This window comes from Dufourea novaeangliae, unplaced genomic scaffold, assembly GCF_001272555.1.
Source record: "Dufourea novaeangliae isolate 0120121106 unplaced genomic scaffold, ASM127255v1 scaffold8, whole genome shotgun sequence".
NCBI lineage: Eukaryota > Metazoa > Arthropoda > Insecta > Hymenoptera > Halictidae > Dufourea > Dufourea novaeangliae.
The window spans coordinates 3,453,108-3,472,865 of record NW_015373923.1 but is presented as its reverse complement, the minus strand read 5'-3'; the positions used below and the strand labels follow the sequence as shown (position 1 = coordinate 3,472,865).

The window sequence follows — 19,758 nt, the reverse complement described above, 5'->3', positions numbered from 1 at the left end:
CGAGTCTCCCATTTCCGGGTCTTCCAACATTTTTGTTACACCTTGTTTTGTATTCATTGCCGCCGTGAAGGATTGAGTTGTTCATAACAAGAGGTAGTTGCTTGCATGTTTGTGAGAGAGAGAGGATAATTTTGGTGTTAGTGCGAGAGAGAAGAGAGTGGGTTATATCAATGCCGATCATATTTTCAGTAGTGTTTTTCGGACGGCACAATTTCGACGAATTATATTAATCAATTTAATTATAGTATTGCGTATTGTGTTTGTGAATTTGTGAAGTTAAAGTGTTAAATAAATTTTTCTTCCCGTTTGTGCGTAATTCCATTATGTCTGATCCTATAGAAAGCAGCCGGCGACGACTGCACACCTACATTACCACCGCGTGACACACCAGGCTACACCGAGAGAGCCGAAGCGCGGATGATTCCGATAACCGAGTCGAGCGACGATGCTGAAAATCGTTACGGGAAGATCCGACCTACGGTGGATCGAGAACGGCGAGACGCTCTCGTATCCCACGTAACGTCGCGTACGGGATACGTGCTCAACGACGATACTTCTCGCCAATGGCGATTCTCCATGTGTGACGTGCTCCGGTAAAAAGAGGCTAACGTGCGGAAACGACTTTTCGGGATAGATGGCGTTTAAAGCACCGTGTTGGGATTGTCTGGATCTAGTTTTCAGCTGCCTTTTCTATTGCGTTTCAGAGTTATTATTTCCAACTACATGGTGATAGAAATTTCATTTAAGATTGACCAGAGAATGTATGTAGGTATGTACAGGGTGTCAAGAAATTACATGTCGCGGTAAAAAAATAAAAGGCCTGATTCTGCACCTTCGATTTGGTGAAGATACAGGTTGACCTTGAATTTGAAGGTCAAATTTTGATATAAAAAGTTCTAGGAAACTGGTGTTGGTTTTATTGCAAAGAGCATATTATTGCCTACAAAAACACCTAAAAATTTCCAAATCGATTTCTTCGCACCTCAATCCATTTCTCACCAGAGCACGTCGCATACAGGTTTCCATATCGCATACGTACCCTTCCTTTGGGGGCCATCACCGGGTGGTTGTTTATCTGAGCTGGCGGTCCCATCGTTTTTTGACTGACAAGCTCAGGATTCAACGCGAGGATTGCGTCGATCTCCACCTAGAAATCACGAACTTTACCGGCGAGTTCTCGAGCATTTTGCCCCCAGCCCCCGTAGATCGAAAGACAGTCAACCAGGCGGGGACATCGTCCGAGGATCGTTTTTTGCGATCGCATCTCGTTTACCTCTTTCCCCTTCGTTTCTCCCCGTTCGAACCATTCCACAGTGACACTCCGTTGTTCCCAATTTACGCCGGAAACGACCGCCGAGTGGACTCGACCTGAAACAAAAACAATAACGTCAACCGTGTGACAGGCTGTTATCCACAAGGTCAGGCCCGCGGATTAAGACTTTTTATTGCCCAGGGCTATTAGACTTTCTGGCCCCCCTTGGTTGAAAACCGTGTGGGGGATCTTTTGTAAACCAGCACAACAAAATACATAATACAACAAAATACATAAATCCTAAAAAATTGAAATTTATTTTAACTAAAATTAAATACCATTTAATCATAACGAAATGGAGGGTACAGACGGGGCCCCCCCTGGGAAAGTGTGCCCCAGGGCCCAACCCCTCCCTAAACCCCCCTTGATCCGACGTTATACAATGTGTCGCTTTATTATCCCATTTCGAAGCTCCCTGTTCGAAAATCTTCGGTGGACGTGAAGAAGCGCCAAAAGAAACGAAATCTCGGGGAAAACCGTCTTTTTGAGTGACGCAAGATTGGATTAAGATACAAGGTAACGTACGCCACGGTAGGAATCTCACGAGTCGGGACGTCCTTATAAGGATGCAGGCGCCTACACGCGTGTCGCGGCATCGTGCCCCGACCACGCTGTTTTCGGACAAGGACGATTTGAACAGAGATCCTTTTCCGTCCTATCGACCGTTCCACTGGGTCCACGTTTTCGGCCAATATACTAGAACACGCTGCGCGGTCGGCCTCGCTCTTCGATCGAGCGAAATGCGTGACGGCCACTTGTTGCGTACCAGCCAGAGTTGGGCAGAATTTTATTCGAATAATACACAGTGAAAAGCAGCAATATCTAAGGGTGTCGTCCTCAGCTTTAAACAGTTAATGAGATTAAATAATTACTATAAATAAGTACTATTTTATTATAAAAATTGAAATCTTTACGTTGAAACAATTAAAAATGACGAAATACTTTTTTTTATCTTTTATTCGTTATTCGAAACTTTTTATGTAGATAATGAATTTGCCCAACTCTGGTACCAGCAAACGCGACATTTCGCGAAACAAGAGAACATCGATCACGGTACAGTAAATCCTCGATGAGTGTTCGAAGGCTCTTGGACATTAAATATTTCATAAACTGGTTGTTATATCGAACTGAAACAAATATTGACTTCAGAATTCCAAGCTCTTCTATCACTGTGCTGAACCTCATTAAAAATGTCAGCATTAAGCTGCGTCTACACTACATAATAAAAGAGTGTTATATAACAAATTGTTATACAACATCTTTTTATAACTTGTCAGAAAATTATACGTTTTAGAAATTTGTACAACATTTTATATATCATTATTAACACTTAACGGTCACACTTCACTTGAGTTTTATAACGGTCACACTTCACTGGAGCTTCAGAACGGTGACACTGGGGTCACAGTTACGCCAAAAAGTGAAAAACACCGAAACATTAACCAAAAGCGTCTACTTTGTTCGGTTGCCGGAAGTAAACTGATCTGTTGCGGGGAATACCTGGGATATCCTCCTAACACGTGACCGGTTACGTTCTATTCTCAAATAACTACTTACGGAAAATTTAGCATCGAGTTACTTTAAGGGTCGAACACCGTGCACCCTATCATCGTTAACCCCTCGCTATGCGATGTTTTTTACTTCACACTCAAGAATTACCACATCGTTAATATTTTCCCAGACACAAAAGAAATTACTATTCTCACGGCAAATGTTACATATATTCGCAACCTTAAATGATAATACCAGCAAAACAATTTTTCACGTCGACTAAAAAAAAAAAAAAAACTCGAATAATATACATGTTCAGTAAATACAGTTCGAAATCGTTACCACGTGTCTGACTCGATGTTGCAAGGCAAGGGGTTAAGTTCCCTAGATAGGGGAAAAATGGATTTAGTCGCGCTCGTTAATCGAGTGTCACCGTTTCTGGGCTCTCCTTTCTTGGCCATACGTCTGAGTCATACGATGCCGATGGAACGGCGAGGGGGGATAAGATCGCGACTTCGAACTTTGTGTGAATTGTCCGATCGGTTGCTGGGGGATCGCAAGAAGCGCAACCACTGAATCAGCAGGCCGTTACCTTCCGATTTCGATCGATTCGGGGTGCGTGATCGGCACCGAGGGGTCTCGACGGAGGAAGCTTCTCGTCGGGGAACACGTGAACGAGTTTTTAAGAGCTTCCAGGCACGAGATCCACGCGCGTAAGAGATCTGGAGCGCGTAAGAGGAACGCGATCAATGACTCGAAAGAGACTGGTTCCGTTCTGGTCTCGTTGCACGCGGATACACGGATACGCGAACTCGCGGTGAAAGGGTATCTTCGTCGTCCCGTTCATCTTCCTAAGCTAAATCTCATCGGGCCGGAGGAACCGCACCGCGTGTTGATTCTTTTTACTATTTCCCACGCGCAACCGTGCGCCACCTTGATGACCGAGAGAAAGAAAACAAATACACATATTCCCTGTCTTCGACGAATTGTACACGGTCGCGTGGCAAGGGCGAAGATCGGTACGGTAAACAGGTGTACACCGACGAGCAAACTCGGCTTCCGCTAGGGAAAAAAGCAGTGCAGGAAAAGAGCCTTCTATCAGTTGGTCTTGGGAATTAGTGAAATGTATGTCAAATTAATATTCAATATAACATTTATCTCGGTATTTGAATTAAATTTACCAAATGGTAGGAGGCCCTTTCACTACGTTACTTTTTCCCCTAGTGGAAGTTTGCTGGTGGGTGTACACGGAGGGGTGCGTGTATGAACGTGCCGAATTGATTATCCACTCGCGATTATCGTCGAGACGAGTACGTTCGTTCGATCGATCAGGCAGTGGCAAAGTCTCGTGGTCGATACACGTCGATCCGATATCAGTGTGATATCACAACGGGTAGGTGGATGGGTATGGTCGTGGGTACGGACTCGAGAGTCCGCGACAGGAAAGCGAAACCGGTCCGAGTGTGTTTCGCTGCGACGTTGTTCGACCCACGCGCGAATCCCGTAACGGTCGTTTAAGGCCGAGAGAGTACTGGTACGTATGCGGGGTCGCAATTGTCGGCGCCTCGACGAAAACGAAATGCGCATGGTGGAATCGTGAGGTGAAGACAGAAAAGGTAGAAGAAAAAAAAAAAAAAAGAAGAAGAAGAGATGCACCGATCCCGATGAATGTTGTCACTGCGCGCGGAATGATCGTTTCACGTTGGCACGAGAAACCCTCCGTCACCGATCTCGCTCGGGAAATATCTAAAAATACTTAGGTCGCCGCGGTACGCGAATCTCTACTCACCGTCCGTCCTCTTGATATTAATGCTGTATCCGGTTTGGATGTCGCACATGCCGTAATCCATGGTCATTTAGTCGTGTGTCTCTCACGCCGTAGCCACCACCGTAAAACACCCGGTTATCCACCGGATAAACCAACGACGGAATGCGATATCGCGAATAACCGCGACGATAAACGGCACGCCGTCTCGGGGGAACCGTTGCTCGGTTGGTTGGAGACTGCGTTTGTTCCGCGAGTCTTCACGAAACTGACCGTTGACAGTTACGACCCCGTTCGTATTCAAAATCGCGCGGCGATGCGTCTAACCGTAACACGGTACGTCTCTTCTTTTCTTCTGTGTAGTGGTGCACACACCGTTCCCCCGGTGTCGAATCCCGTTCCCAGTTCGCCTCGTCAGCTGAATGTTTTCCACCTGAACGTTATTAACCCGAGGTAGTTCGCGTCACCGTTGTTCCCCTGTTCACGTCGCAGTCCACAGTCGCAGTCCCCGCGATTGCAGTCGCCCGTGTGTGCTACCGTTGTGTATTATTTCGCGTCAGGGACGTCGCCGACCGTCCAAGGCACGCCCGTTTTCGCGAATTTCTCGTCGACCGGTGGTCCCGCGTATCTACCGCGACAGTACGCCTCCTTTTCCCTAATCTCCACGCACGTCCAGACCGACCCACGACAACACGAAATTACATCCGGATAGCCGTCGATTTTCACGAACGAGATGTTTCCGGGATTTTGTGCCGGGATACTGCCACTGTCCGTTATTGACAACGGAAAGACTGTGAGCGCCAACTTTCGGTCAAACCGCTGACACGGGCGACATCTGTTCTACCCGTACGTTTCGACGTTGTGGAAAAATTGCATTCTCGTTCCATCTGTCGACACGTTTTAGGAATCGAACGAACGATTCACGGCGCGTCTCCTCGAACGTTGTTGTTGCTATCCCACCACGCCGATACCACAGATAAGGCAGAGGATAGACCCACGGAGAACGGACTTAGAATATACGGTGGCAGACGTGTGAATAAAAGGAACGCGCCTCAAAGGCACGAATTGATTTTACCGAAAGTGCCGCATTAGAGCATGGCGCTGCAAACCGACCGGTGAATGTCGCGACAGAAGAGGGGTGATCTCGTTTTCTATAGTGATCCTTGATTGGCTGGAATGGGACAGATAATTATTTTAACCGACGGTGGATCGGAGAAGTAAATATATTCAAGGGAAGAAACGTATTGTAATGATCAAAATAGTTGTTCAATTCACTGCTTTAATTGGAGGGTTACTTGTTAGATGGATATAAGTAAATATGCAAAGCAGTATAAGAACACCTGAAAAACGGCGAAAATTGGGATTAAAAATATATTCCGACAAGGTCAGATTGTCTGTGGCATCCACTTGAAATTGATGATGGGCATTAACAATCGTTAGTTCTGAGGACTTGAATTAATATTTCATTTTACAGAACGCAATAACGGTGATTGAACAGACTTGTGGCGCCATCCACGTTAAAACTCCCAAGCTACTAGCCAATTAGTACGACACCCGTATTGCGAGATGGTGGTACGGTATCTTTTACGTATGTTCATTAACAAATTAAATATTAATTACAACCGTAACAATAATAGTTATCTATATTAATTATCTAGTAACTTGAACTATTTATCGTAGATAATGCCACAGACATTGTTGACTATATTTATTCATTAGACGTCAGAGAATTGATATTTTAATAATAAACGTCTCTCGTATTTGGCTGTTCTCAGCTACTTGGGAACAACGACTCGTTGAATCAATGACTTTAATTCTTCCAAGTCCACGTTGACCCTACTCTCGCACAGTTGAACGATATGGTACAGTCTGAAATAGAACTCGCGTTAAAAACGTTGACGACAAACAATATCGTGGATCGATCCGAAAATCCTTACGCGTCCCAGCGTCGATCGACCCGCGAAGGAAGAACGTTCCGCTTCGTTGCCTCGTATATCTGCAATACGAGAATATCTAAGCTATCTTGGACAGGAAACAGATATTCCGGGAACATTAATCTAATACCTCTAAACTCCGCTTTACGATGCTCTCGTCCAGTTCCGCGAGCCTCGCGGCACAGTGGGCGAAGCTACGACCCGCGCTGCCAGTGGTCAGTCGATGCAGAAAGGCCAATGACTCGTCTTGGTTGACAACATACTCGAATGTCTACGAGAACCAAGTCGAACGTGACTGACATGTACGTTCGCGTAAACTGATAGGTCGATCGATTACCTGTACTTGGTGATCTGCCTGATACTGTATCGATATTATCGATACCCTTTCTCCAACTTTCAATACGGTATCGATACATATCAAAAACGTAGATATAAAAAAGAATCGATACCTATTTGATACCTACCCGAACGTATCGATACTTGTTTGATACCTACACGAGAGTATCGATACCTATTTTAAAATAAATATAATAATCGAAATAAAACAGAAGATATTCCCTTTTTTGAATTTAGAAGCCGTATGAAAACGAAATCGTGTAAGTTACTGTAAATCGGCGGCTCGAATAAACACTTTTGGTATCGATTCAAGAAGAGTCGGTATTGATACCAAGTACCCAATGTTTCGGTATGTATCGATGCTTCCCACTGAGCACTTTGGGTATCGAATCGATTGAATATCATCAATAGTATTGGTATCGATCCCATTACTACCTGTAGTTCAATCAGCGACGTTCGGGGAAGCACACCAAGGACCGTGTGCATGTGCGTCGCCGCGAATACATGCGGACATTCGTTCCCCTTTTCCGCGAATTCGTTCAACACTGCGGCGAGCAGTGCGTATCCGCTGGATTCGGACGTCCCTCTGTCCAGCTCATCCGTGATAACGACAGAATCGGATGTAGACGCGCGAAGGGCCACATTGATCTGAAATATGAACGATCGTTTTCGCGAAACGGCGTTAATCGAGCCGTATCATCAAAAGACTGCGAATTCTATTCATTTATAACGTATATAATTGTTCAAATCTCGCTATACAAAAATATTTAATGAAGTTTGATCGCGGTTTTGTTTTACTTTGAACCTAATAGAATCCTTAATAAGGTAAAGGAATTTCTGTTTGATGCCAGTTTTGGTAAAATCAGACAATAAATTCTGTATTTGCATGAACATCCGCAGTCTACCTATCATCGTCCAATACCTGTCGAAGGTTCTGCAAGAATGCACTCGCGTTCAAACCGACGCTCTCTGTGTTCGACATTTGAGTCAATATTCGAGTGACCGTTCCTATCGTGGCCGATCTTGCGGGCACATACGAGCCAACGTGAGCCATGAATATCAACAGACCGATCTGTTTCAAGTAGACGCTTTTGCCGCAAGAGTTCGGCCCCGTTAAAATTTTGATCAGGCTACCACCGTTTCCGGAACGGATGTCGTTCGGCACAAACGTCGTGGAGAACTCGAGCAACGGATGTCGCGCTTCTCTCGCCTCGATGATCTTCGACTGGATTATGGTCGGCCTCGTGTAACCGTGATCCCGCGCCACTTTGGCGAACGCCATCAGTCTGCAACCCAGACTTCGTATCTAATACCACAAACGAGGTATAGGAGTAGACATTTCATATTATGGTGGCCCACCTAAACTGTAGTACCGACACCTTAAAAAGCCTGTGATTTTAGCGACCTCTACGTTATGAGAACGGTGAATCTGCAGTGGGTAGTGACACTAAAATGGAAATGGGGCGACGTCGTCACAGAAAAGTGGGCCGAAAAAATACATTGGATGAAATGTCTACTCCTATACCTCGTCTGTGCTAATACCAGAGATGAGCAAACTCATTATCTAGATTATTCTAACGCATAAAAGATAAAAAAAGTATTTTGTCACATTTAATTGTTTGACATTTGTCGACCAATTATTTAATCTCATTAACTGTTTAAAGCTCAGGACGAGACTCTTAGATACTACTGCTTTTCACTGTGTATTATTCGAATAAAATTCTGCCCAACTCTGGCTAATACCAATAATCGTGTTCTCTACACGAATGGGATTTCACTGACGTGTCCAGTTCACCGCACAACTCGATCGCCCGCAAAATCGGGCCGGCGTGTTTCTTCACGTATCGTATTAATTTTCGTACGATGCGATTCTGTCGAACGGCTATCTTCAGAATTATGTCGCCCACGGTCTCGTCCAACTCTGAAACGAAAAAAGGATCGCGTGGAAAGATCGAGAGATCGTGGTCCGTTTCGAGATCGCCTGGGTCGCACTGACCTTTCGCCGACGAGCTCTTGTAATAATGCACCTCGTTGATGCTGAATTTAAACTCCAAATTCGGGATATCTTCCTCTTCGGGGGGAGTTGGATTCCATTTGTTTATGGCTAGAACGTAGCCGATGTTCGGCAGGTAGAGCATGTTGCAGCCGGTCACGGAAGCCGGAAGATGTTCTCGCATATCCTTTTCCGCCATTCGCGTGAGAAGCTCGGGCAGAGTGCGTCGCGCATGATTCACTGTCGAGCAGGCTCGGATTAAGATTCTTTGTGGCCTGGGTCTATCAAATTTTTTAGGGCTACCTTGGTCGAAAAGCGGGGGAGGGATTTGTTGTAACGCAGCGCAACAAAATACATAATCTTGAAAAATTGAAATTTGTTTTAAATAAAATTAAATAACATTTAATCGTAACGAAATGGAAGGTTCAGAACGGGGCCCCCCTGGAACGTGGGGCCCGGAGCTACAGCGCCTATAGATCCCCCTTGATCCGACGCTGCTGCCGAGAAATCCACGAGTGTCGTTAACCCTTGTGTAGGCAACCAGGTACTCTTGTACTCAGGTACCTATTTCTAAATTTCCTTTCACAATTTTTTATGTTCTTGTCTAGAACAGCACTTGGTATATTATAGGAAGGGAAAACTAAGTCTAATGTGTCAGAATTGTATTCCGATTGCTCAATAACGATGAATATTTTGGTTGCCTACACAAGGGTTAATGAGTCCTCTGTCGGATCAAAGAATAAACGAGAGTGCGCTCACGTTCGTCCAATAGAGGATCGACGTTCGGCTTCACGACAAGTTTTCTCTCTCGTCTGCTTTCCCCGAAATCCACTATGTACTCGACGAAGTATTTCACGTAACGCATCTCGTTTGTCGCGTTCTCGATGATTCTTTTGAAAATCTCGATTCCGCCCGCGTGATCCTCGCACAGATCGGCGATACAGATCACCTGGGAGACAGTCTGAAAGAATCGATCGGATTCGTAAGGTCGATAGAACACGGACAGGGAAATCGAGCCAGAGTGTTCGAGAAGAATCATTTGCATCGAAGGATCGTTTACCTTGTGCAATTTGTACCAGTTCGACGCCTTCGCTTGCGGTCCTGCGCAACAGGCCATTATGGCGTTGGTCAGCCGATACACGTGGTTCAAGCACGACGACAAATTTTCGACTATGCTTAGATTGCTCGGATCCAGAAAGAATTGCACCGCGTTCAATCTCTGCTCCAGCACCTTTGTGTTCCGCGTCGGATGCTGCAGCGTTTTCCTACGAATGATAATGATGGGGGAAAGGATGCTCGTCGATAAAATCGGTTAACGATCGTACACTCGACGGCGTACCATAGGTAATGCACTCCCGGCCTCGAGTGACAATAACGATGGAACAACGAGAATAGACTCGCGCCTCCGGTTTTCGTCGTGGTTTGCCCAAATTTAAAGAAACTAGGATGATCCCTGGCTTGTACGATGTTGAGGGCTTTGTACGTGTCATCGTCCACCATGACCAGATCTTGTCTTGATTTCGTGAAAAAGACACACGAGCCGATATGTGGTCGGAAGTATGAAGTACAGGGACAGAGATTAAGATAGTTAACGCGTTTCGTGTTGTATTTAGCTGGGGCTCCATTTGGCGCTTTATACTTTTGATCAATTTTACCAATTTATGTGCCTTTCGAGCTCCTGATGAAGCTAGCTGCAATGCTTGCGAAACTTTTGGAAAACAATTCCATAAGAGCATGGCTTACACCCGAAAGCCTCAACAGTGAGAATTGTATGATGCCAGGCTGTGTGAGAGCCTCGAATTTCTGGTTCTGTTAAATTGTCAACTAAATTGATATTTATAAAAAACTTGCGTGAGCCACCTTAATCGATCGAAAGGTTAAAAGGCAGAATAAAATGAAATGGGAAAAAAGAAACAATAATGCTTACAGCGTAATGTAGTTGAGGGATAGGAAGCACGGTTTCCCGGCTAGATCAAGGGCGATGTCGTTCCAATGTTTGTCGATAAAGAGCAACAGAGATCCCAACGCGTGAATCATCGTGTTACATTTGAAATTTAGGACGCTGTTCAGAAAGGTGATCCTATCCGCGCTCCTGGGTTCCGATTCCAATCGGAGGCACCTTACTCTGTTGGAGCACCGTTCGTAATTGTGCTCCTTTTTGCAGACAATCTTTAACGTAACGTTGCACGAGTGCTCCCCTTGTTCGTCGAGGCTTTCCGCTCCGATCACCATCTTTTTCAATGCGTTCGTGAATGGAGTCGGCGTGCCGGAAATCGTGATCAGGTAACGCGGCCTGCTCTGTCTGTACATAGCTTTCGTCACCTCGAAGCTCTCGACGTCGTCGCCAGTGTCCTCAATTACGAATAACTCGGACGTCGCGAGATTATAGTACGCGGCACCGAGCCGATTCTTATTCCAAACTACCGCTAGAATAATCTACGTGCACGGAGGAGGTGTTTCGTACGATTGAATTCGAGCTTTCTCAATTTCGAACATGTATATATACCTACCTCGTCCTGGTCCACGGAAACGGCGTTTCCTGAAAGTTTCGAATTACTCGCTGCCCGAGTGCCAGATCGCTGTTGGATCGGGGCTAGATCTTCAACGTTTGACGATTCTTCCTCGTCGCTACTTTCTGAGAGTAAACATTCGAACTCGGATCGTCTGTGCGTGGTAAATAATAGAGATCGGTCAATTATCGTGGAAAGTGCAAACCCAGATAGCGCATGACGCCTTGAAGACGGCTTAAAGACGTCTTAGACCTAAAATAGCCGTAAAATGGGCGTCTTCGAAGAGTTCTGTGCTATCTGGGAAGCAAGGAAACATGAACCCTCACGAGCAAACTCTGCTTCCGCTAGGGGAAAAAGTTGTGAAGGAGAAAAGCCTCCCACCACTTGATAAATTTATTTTAAGTAATGAAATAAATGTTAATTTGAATTTTAATTTGACATAAATTTTAATAATTCCAAGTGGTAGGAAGCCTTTTCCCTACGTCACATTGTCTCCTAGTGGAGTTTGCTCGTCGGTGAAGAAAGTGAAATGGCCGGATTATTCGTACACTACAAGGCTGGATGGCGTGGTTCCGGTACTTGTATTCGTCCTCGATCCGCTGACCTGCGAGAACGCAGACACACGTCCTGTGGTACTCTTCATACGGTTCATAATATGAATTTATATCGAACAATTTAGCAATGCACACTTGCAATTCAACTGCCAGTCGACGAAGCTACCTGGTCCACGCGCATGCGCGCGCGCATGCGTACAGTCTGTCCAATCCCGTTCCATCAATGGAAAGCAACGTGTCGAAATTCAAATGCAACAAAGTATGTAATATTTTATTACACGATCATGTAACAATATAGTACATATGCGCGAATGTACGGTTCGCGCAAAAGAAATATCCTATTGCGGGAGGATGCTCGCGCGCTAAAGTTCGCCGCCTCGCCAATTGGCCGACGGATATTCCGTGGCCAACGAACGAGGCGTCGTTCGTTGTTTAGCGATCAGCGGACTAACCGACGCGAGTATCGACGCTGTCGGAATGTTTAATGTCCCGGCGGCACGGTGAATGGCAAACGCGGTCGAACGATCGAAATCTTCGGGTCCTCCGGTAGGTATTCTGATTAACTCGGAATGGGCGGCGACGGGCGAAGATCGAAGGAAATCGGCCGATAGCTCTTCTTCCTCGTGAACGGTTGCACGCCGCCTAGCAAGAACTCGTGCGTAGGGTTCCTCGCTCGTTTCACCGGTTCCATCGGGGAATCCTCTTCCGAGGTGGCCCCGTCCTCGCTTCGTTCCAGACTTGCCGACCTGCTTAACGTTCGTTCGCTGTGTTTTTTTTTTTTTTTTGTCTGCGTGCCATTAGTATTCGTCGATCCGTCGCGTGTCGAGTCGGCGGAAACGGTTCGCGATTCGACGATTCCTCTTAACGACTACGTAAGTCACCGGACACTTATGTTACTGAACGCAGAATTAATATTACAAAAGTCACTTAAATTAAGAAAAAAACTGAGTATTATTAATTTTGTACACTGAAGAGAAAATTTAAATTATATTCTGGGTTGTGTACAATCCTAAATATGTGTCCATTTTTTCGGGAATTTTCATCCGAATGAATCCTGGCAGTTTAACAGTGACTTTTGAAAAGTTATGCTCTGATTCCACTTAAATCAGTCTACATATAATCACTAGACTGCGGATTTTATGCATTAATAGTCTATAGGGCTCTGTGAAATATAGGAAAAAATGATACTTCCATCAGATGCAGTTGGTTTTTTGTATAATTTCATCACTACCACCACTTCGTTCATTTTTACGGTTATTCTTAAACTTTTTGCTCATCAGTGCCACAATTATTCCACAGTATTAATTAACTGTATTATTATTTTCTAATTTTGATTTCTCTTTTTATTTTTCACAAAATAATCAAGTGTTCCGGTGACTTGTGGACGGAGGTGTACCTATTATTCTATGCGAATCGTCGAGCTGATGCGACCCGTTTCCGCCGAGATTCGCTCGAGGGCCGCACGAGGCGCGTTCCCAAAACGAAACGTCGCCGCGTCGAATCGACGACCGCCACGGAAAAATGTTTCCACTCAATCGAGCAACTCTCTCAAGCCCTGCGTCGATTCGACGTTCGCGCAACGATTCGCATCCCCTTTCTTTTTAATCGTTTTTTTTTTCTCGCAACCAGCAAATTGAAATGTCGCTCGCGCCAAGGTCACACGAAATCATGCGCTGTAATCAAGCATTCTCTCTCGCTTAGAGCTTTACCGAAGCGTTGTTAGATGACTAGAGGCGTTAAGAACTGTACGTGTTACGCGTTATTATGCCCAGCACTGAAACCCTGGAGAAAAAACGATAGCCAACCCGCACAGGCGATTGTTAAGCGAACATCATTCGGTTATCGTCCCGTCAGAACGTTAACGCACGTGTCCGTTATGCTTGGAGAGGAGTGTCGTTGTGACAAAAATTTTCGATGCTGACTTAGAAGATGGTTCGATCGTCGGTCGGACGTAACGATGCTCGCTCGTGAAAGCCGACGGCGCGCAGACGCAGCAGGTACACGTTTCACACGATCGGTCCCGATCGAGGTTCTCGGACGGGGAAAGGTGGGGGCGGGGGATTCAGGCTTTTTCGTTTTATCGAGGGTATCGTTGTTGAACGTACCTAGATCGATGGGATTTCATTTTAACTCCGGTCTCCCTGGAATGCGGTCTCGTGTTCGGCTGCGAGAGTTCGCTGTCGCTGCTGGCGAACGAGGATTTAGCTATCATCGCGCCGTGCGCGAAATCCTTCCTACGGATCGAACATAATTTATTAATTTCCTGATTCAAAAGCTAGAAACTTCAGGCTACAAATCGGTGGTTTACAATACTTTTTATAACTATTTTTCGCGGAGATATAGTCATTTGACCATGACCAAAATTTTCGGCAAATTTTAGTGGTCCCTTAATGTTGATGAGCAGTGTATTATTCGAATAAAATTGTGCCCGATTCACGGTCTGCCTTACCTGTAATTGTCGGACCTCGGCGTGGAATTGGAGGTCGTCGCCGGTTTTCCCGGATGGGCGTTCACTTCAATAAAAACCGGTGAGCTTTTTGGGATATCGCAAACGATCTTTGGATGAACGGTGGTTTGTTTACTCTCGAGATGCGACGAGCTGTCGGGCGCCCAGTCGTAATACTTGGGTCGATAGCCAGTCAACACCTCGCCGCGGCGTTGCTTCGAGTCCGAACCGGAACCGGAACCCGAATCCCTTTTCCGACGATGTTCGTTCCGCGGTTCGAAGCTTTTTCCCGGCGTCGGGACCTTTCCCGCTGGCATCCATGTTGGCGAAGAGGCGGTCGAAGATGGCGCGCCATCTGGTTCCGCGCGGCAGACCCGCGAACCATCCCATTCGGTGCTCGCCAGGTTGCTGGAATCACGAAATCTCCATTGGAAATCGTTCCTTCTACCGCAGGCCAGTCCAAATGATGCCCTAATTCTACCGCGTAGGATGGGCCGTTGCGCGTTTCTTCACTTACTTGAAATTCTCCTCCATCTCCTTGAACAGACGCAACTGCTGTCTGATGTTCGCCTTCTCTTTCGCGCGTTTCCGCTGAAACTCCTCCTCGACTTTCCGCATCGCTTCGAGCTCGCCCCTCCGTTGACGTTCCTTCGCCTCGGCCTCCTTCGACAGTTTCTCGGCCAATCGACGTCTCTCGATCTGCCTGACCGTCGACTGAAACGTGAATCGTTTGCTCTTCTGGCCGTTTTTCCCCTGCGATTTCGTCTCCTTCGACGTCGACGAGCTCACCCCGCTGTTACCCTTCACTGAATCTCGACTGTGGACAAGCGATTCCCTTTTATCCTTCGTGTCGTCGATGACGAAATTCTCATTGGAGCTTTTGGAACGTCGTTTCGACGTCACTTCGCGATCATGTGTACGACGGTGGCCATTCTCTATGGATTTAAACGTTTCTTTCGTGCAGCTTTTCTCGTGATGATCCTCGTACTCGGAGCAGCTGATTTTCCGGTCGTTCAAGCTTTGCACTCGGCGTTTCGCCTCGTTCGATTCCGGCAGGTACATCACGTGTCCACCTGGGGCCAGGTAGGAGAAAGACGGAGGTTTCATTACAACAGGAAAGTCGTTTGTCTCCTCATCGTCCGCGTACTCTTCGATTTCCTCGTCGCCAAGCGCATTCCTCACTGCTTCCTCGTCGTCCTCTTCCTCCTCGCAATCGTTCTCCACGTCATCGTCGTCGTCGATGATATCGATGTCGTCGTGATCATTATCCCGATGCTTCTTTACATTACCAGGTCTCTCCTTGCTGTCCTCTGGGTCTGAGACGCGTTCACGGACCACGATCGATTTCCAAGCGGACGAGAATCGCGTGGTTTCGACCTGTTGGCCGTGCTGCAACGATGTTGGCGCGCTCGTTGACAAGAACCAATTGTCGTCGAGAACTTCTTGCGCCCCCTGTTTCCTGTGGAAGTCGAACGCGCCGATACCGAACGCTCCCGACATCGACCTCTTCAGCTTCTTCAGCGAATTAAACGCCGTTCCCTCTCTAGCTTTCGTTTCGTGGCTGGTCAGATACATTCTGGGATCTTCCCGTGGCAACGACAAAGAAAATACACGCGCACCAGGATGATACTTGAACGGGGTGGACAGTGGCGAGGGAGAATCGACACCAGCGTCGCTGCTAGATTCCTCGCCAAGATCCTGTTGCGGCGTCCAAGTCGGTCTGGTCGCGGTTGTTTTCATTCTGTTGATCGTGCTGACGTCCAACGAGTCCTCGTTGACTGCGCCAGCGTCCCCGGATATTCCAGAGTCACCAGACTTATCGTGCGAGCTACGTGGACCGAGCGCGAGCAATGGAGGCGGAGGTGGCGGTGGCGGTGGTCGCGAGAGCCGTTCGATTCGTTCCTCGAACATCACCTGGAAACGGTTAATCTGTTACTCGATACAATTCAGGTCTTGAAAACTGTTATGATACCGATTTAGGTTCTCGAAACAGTTACGAAGAACCTTTATTATGAATAACTATTATAAAGAACCTAAATTGCAGGTTTATATCAGTTTCAGTTGAGGTTCTTGTATCAGCTTCTATGTATCGGTTCTAGAGGGTGTAACAAAAGTGTTGGAGGACCTGGAAATGGAAGAATCGTAAGGTGATTTGAAATTTTTCCTTAGCAAATAGTTGCTTCAAATCATCCCAAGAACTCCTCATTTCCGGTAGTCGAAACTATTTTGGGACACCCTGTATATTTCTATATCTATGGGTCTTATTTGGTGACGCATTTCGCTAACCGGCATTTCTTCGCTGGCGGTGCTCGTGCTTGGTCCCGGCGTTTCCAGCGCCGAGAGCAATCTCCACGCCGCTGACGGGGAGAATCGCGGGATTTCCAGCTGCTTCTTCGGTAATGTCGGTCGCAGTCTCAGCGAGATATCATCCGCCACGTTTCGGCTCTGAAACACGCTAATCGACGGTAAACAAAGGAGAGAAAGCCAAGGGAGAAGCGATTTCTACTAACCGAGTTGTCGTCCGTATCCTCGGCGGTTCCCACGGACGATCTGCCGTCTTCACCGTCCCGAAACTCTGACCGCATTTCACCCCTTGGTTGGTCGATCCCGTAACGACATTCCACGATCAATGGCGGCGGTGGTGGGGGCGGAGGTGGCGGTCGAAGCTCGTTCATGCCGAAGTAAAATGTTTTTGGGGCTGTTTGAGACGTCGCGACAAATCTACAGATTCAACCCGAAACAATCGATTCGTTAGGTGGTACCATACACATGGAAATACAGGGTGTAACAAAAATGTTGGAGGACCCGGAAATGGGAGACTCGTGAGGTGATTTGAAATAAGTTTTTCCTTAGGAAAAATGTTATCCGAGGCTTTGTTAACGAGATATTAACGAAACACCCCGACCAATCAGAGCGCGAGTCTGCCGGCTGAGTTCCTGCGGTAGCGTTGGCTACCAATCGTATTCAACGTTACCGCGGGAACTCGGCTGACAGACGCGCGCTCTGATTGGTCGGGGCTTTTCGTTAATATCTCGTTAACAAAGCCTCGGATAACATTTTTGCTAAGGAAAAACTTGTTTCAAATGATCCCAGGAACGCAACAATTCCGGGAGTCGAAGCTATTTTCGGACACCCTGTATAGCTGAGTCATTCATACAAAACGCAGATCCCCAGAACCTCACTGCCACTACTTAGATTTAAGAAGAGATGCCAATTGCTCCAGTAAAGATATCTACACTGTCTTCTCGATGAATGCGACACGAGCAACGGCGTTATTCCCACTCAAAACAGATATGCGAAAAAAACGAAAGATAAGTGAAAATTAAACCTACGGCTGTTCATGTTCTCGGCGACGTTCCTCCAACGTTTTCGGATCCAGTTCCTTCTCGACCGAACGAGCGCGTCGATTACCAGCCGAACCGTCGTTCCACCAGCCAGGATCAGAATTCTCCTTGTCCTCCAGCTTCCGTTCGATCTTCTCCGGCAGCCAAGCCTGAACATCGGTTGGTTCTTTCGTGCGACGCGGCGACGAACCTTCGGACGCGTTCCAACCGATCTCTTCGTCGGCAGCGCCACTAGGATCCACCTTTTTCTCAGGTTCGTTCGATCGTCGATGGAATACCGTACGATCCGTTGATCTCCGATCGATTCGTTCCCGTAACGGTCTTCCGGCTCGATCACGATCGATGCACGGTTGGGTCATTTTATCGTCTGCTTCCGGATCGCGACGGAAAGGCGTGTCCTCCGATTCGTCCCCCGTACGACGACACCGGCTCCTCGAATCCTGGAAAATGTTTTTTGCTTCCAGACTGGTCGGTTCCAGCCGTTCCCGACCGTTAGAACCGTCACCGATCCCGCCGTCAGGGGTATCGTAACGACGATCCAACGAGCGTGTATCGGTGATGCTCGGCTCGGTCTGGTCAACAATCGGTGGGGTCCTCGAGCAGGTGAGCTTGTCACGGACTCTTTTTGCCACCTGAATCAACTCCGCTTGAAACTCTGGGCTACTGACGCTTCTTCGAAGCGTGTTCTTGCCATCTAACAGATCCGAGCGTGGATGCCGATCTTGTGGTCCTCGAGGTCGATCGGTATCCAGCTGTTGGTCGCAAGTTCGCGTGTTCTCCTCGTCGAACGGTATTGTCTCTAGATCGTGACGATGCCTGGTCCTCTCGAGACCGGTCATCTGCCATCCGACCCGAGCCTTTTTCGTCTCCGCCCGAGTCTTGAACAGTCGGGACCGTCTGGGCGGCGGTTGAACGTTCCGTTCGAGCCGACAACGGGCATCCGTGTCGAGGGAGCAACGAACATCCGCCGAGATAGTTGAATCATTTCCCGCCCCGAGCAACGTGGTCGGTGGCGCCGGGGCTTTGTACTTTTTCTTCGCTCTGTATCTGCTCTCGACACGGTCCTCGATATCCTTCTCCACCCGGCGACGGTTCCCAGATCGATCCTCCTCCCCACCGATCGGACTACCGAGGCTGCCTCGATTCTGTAAATACGCGACCCCGTGCACGGGGGAGCAACGAAGATCGGGCTCGCTGCCGAATCGTTTCAACTCGGAGCAACTACCGGTCGCCTCCGATTGCCGGCGACTCGTGTCCACCGCCTGGTATCGGCAACGTTCGATCCTCGCCTGTCGAGACTCCGTGGCGACGTTCGACGCCGATGTACTCCTGCCGCGGAACTGGCCGTCTCGCTGAAACGAACGACCCGACTTGTAAGCGTGTCTCTGGTCCCCCGAACGGCCGAGCATCGTCGACCGTTCGATCGAGAATCGTGATCGATGGAAACGCGCGTTTACCTTCGCGAGGTCGCGCGACGAGGCGAACGTCGGCGCTCGGCGACCGCTTATCGTGCCGCCGTTGTGAATGATGCTTCCGTTGTTCGTCGCCCTTAATCGTTGATTTGGCGGCTCTGGCAACACTTTCCGCGCAGTTGTCGTCGGCTGCGACCGATGCCTGGCCAGCTCCCGCGGAAATGACTGCGACCAGCCGCGGCTCGTCTCAGAGATCAGCAACCCGTTCGTGCGCATCGCCGCCGCCTGCTCGTTCCGGGAGCTACTCCCGTTGTTGCCCATCTTTGCCTGCTAGGATGTCTGCCTCGGCGAATCCTTACGAGACACGCGGACCCTCCTTCACCTCGCATCTGTCGCATGAAACATCGAACGGGTGAATATTTTGAGGCCCTTGCACCGCTGTACACGCAATCGTTTCAGGTTATAATTTCGTTGTTATTGCATTTATGAAAAAATGCCAAAGGAGAAAGATAAATGGCTCGAAGACCACTACACATCTGTAGGTCTTTACATTTTTTAAAAGTTCAACCGGTGCATGTGTAATTAACAATTGTATCGTTTCTTTAAATGTAAATGGATATTGTTTGTTGCATAGATCGATTCTTCTGTTCATTCTACGTAA

At 47.6% G+C, this 19,758-nt stretch overlaps 2 protein-coding genes across 3 annotated transcripts in view; both read right to left on the bottom strand.

Annotated features, from left to right (window-relative positions):
* Positions 1-5,570, bottom strand: part of LOC107194982 (kinesin-like protein Klp10A) — a 30,660-nt gene extending 25,090 nt beyond the window's left edge. For both annotated transcript variants that reach the window (XM_015584714.1, XM_015584713.1), the window contains exons 1-3: positions 4,593-5,570; positions 1,274-1,368; positions 1,040-1,147 (exon numbers count right to left, since the gene is read on the bottom strand). In XM_015584714.1, coding sequence (XP_015440200.1) covers positions 1,040-1,147; positions 1,274-1,368; positions 4,593-4,659 — 270 coding nt within the window. In that variant the 5' untranslated portion in view covers positions 4,660-5,570. The remainder of the gene's footprint in view (positions 1-1,039; positions 1,148-1,273; positions 1,369-4,592) is intronic.
* A 6,771-nt stretch (positions 5,571-12,341) lies between these two features.
* On the bottom strand, positions 12,342-19,418 carry LOC107194574. The gene is made up of 8 exons (XM_015584215.1): positions 19,143-19,418; positions 17,674-19,037; positions 16,852-17,062; positions 16,628-16,786; positions 14,859-16,255; positions 14,345-14,749; positions 14,001-14,129; positions 12,342-12,641 (listed from the first exon to the last, which is right to left on the bottom strand). The coding sequence occupies exons 1-8, from the start codon at positions 19,416-19,418 to the stop codon at positions 12,455-12,457; spliced, it is 4,128 nt and encodes a 1,375-aa protein (XP_015439701.1). The 3' UTR covers positions 12,342-12,454.
* Positions 19,419-19,758: the final 340 nt, after the last annotated feature.

What these genes read in the sequence shown, in the direction of transcription:
- LOC107194574 (XM_015584215.1), bottom strand. Translation starts at nt 19,418, where the DNA reads ATGGGCAACAACGGGAGTAGCTCCCGGAACGAGCAGGCGGCGGCGATG. An exon ending in CGTCGCGCGACCTCGCGAAG is followed by an intron (nt 19,038 to 19,142) that starts GTAAACGCGCGT and finishes CGTTCGTTTCAG; the next exon opens with CGAGACGGCCAGTTCCGCGG. An exon ending in CCGCCAGCGAAGAAATGCCG is followed by an intron (nt 16,256 to 16,627) that starts GTTAGCGAAATG and finishes AACCGTTTCCAG; the next exon opens with GTGATGTTCGAGGAACGAAT.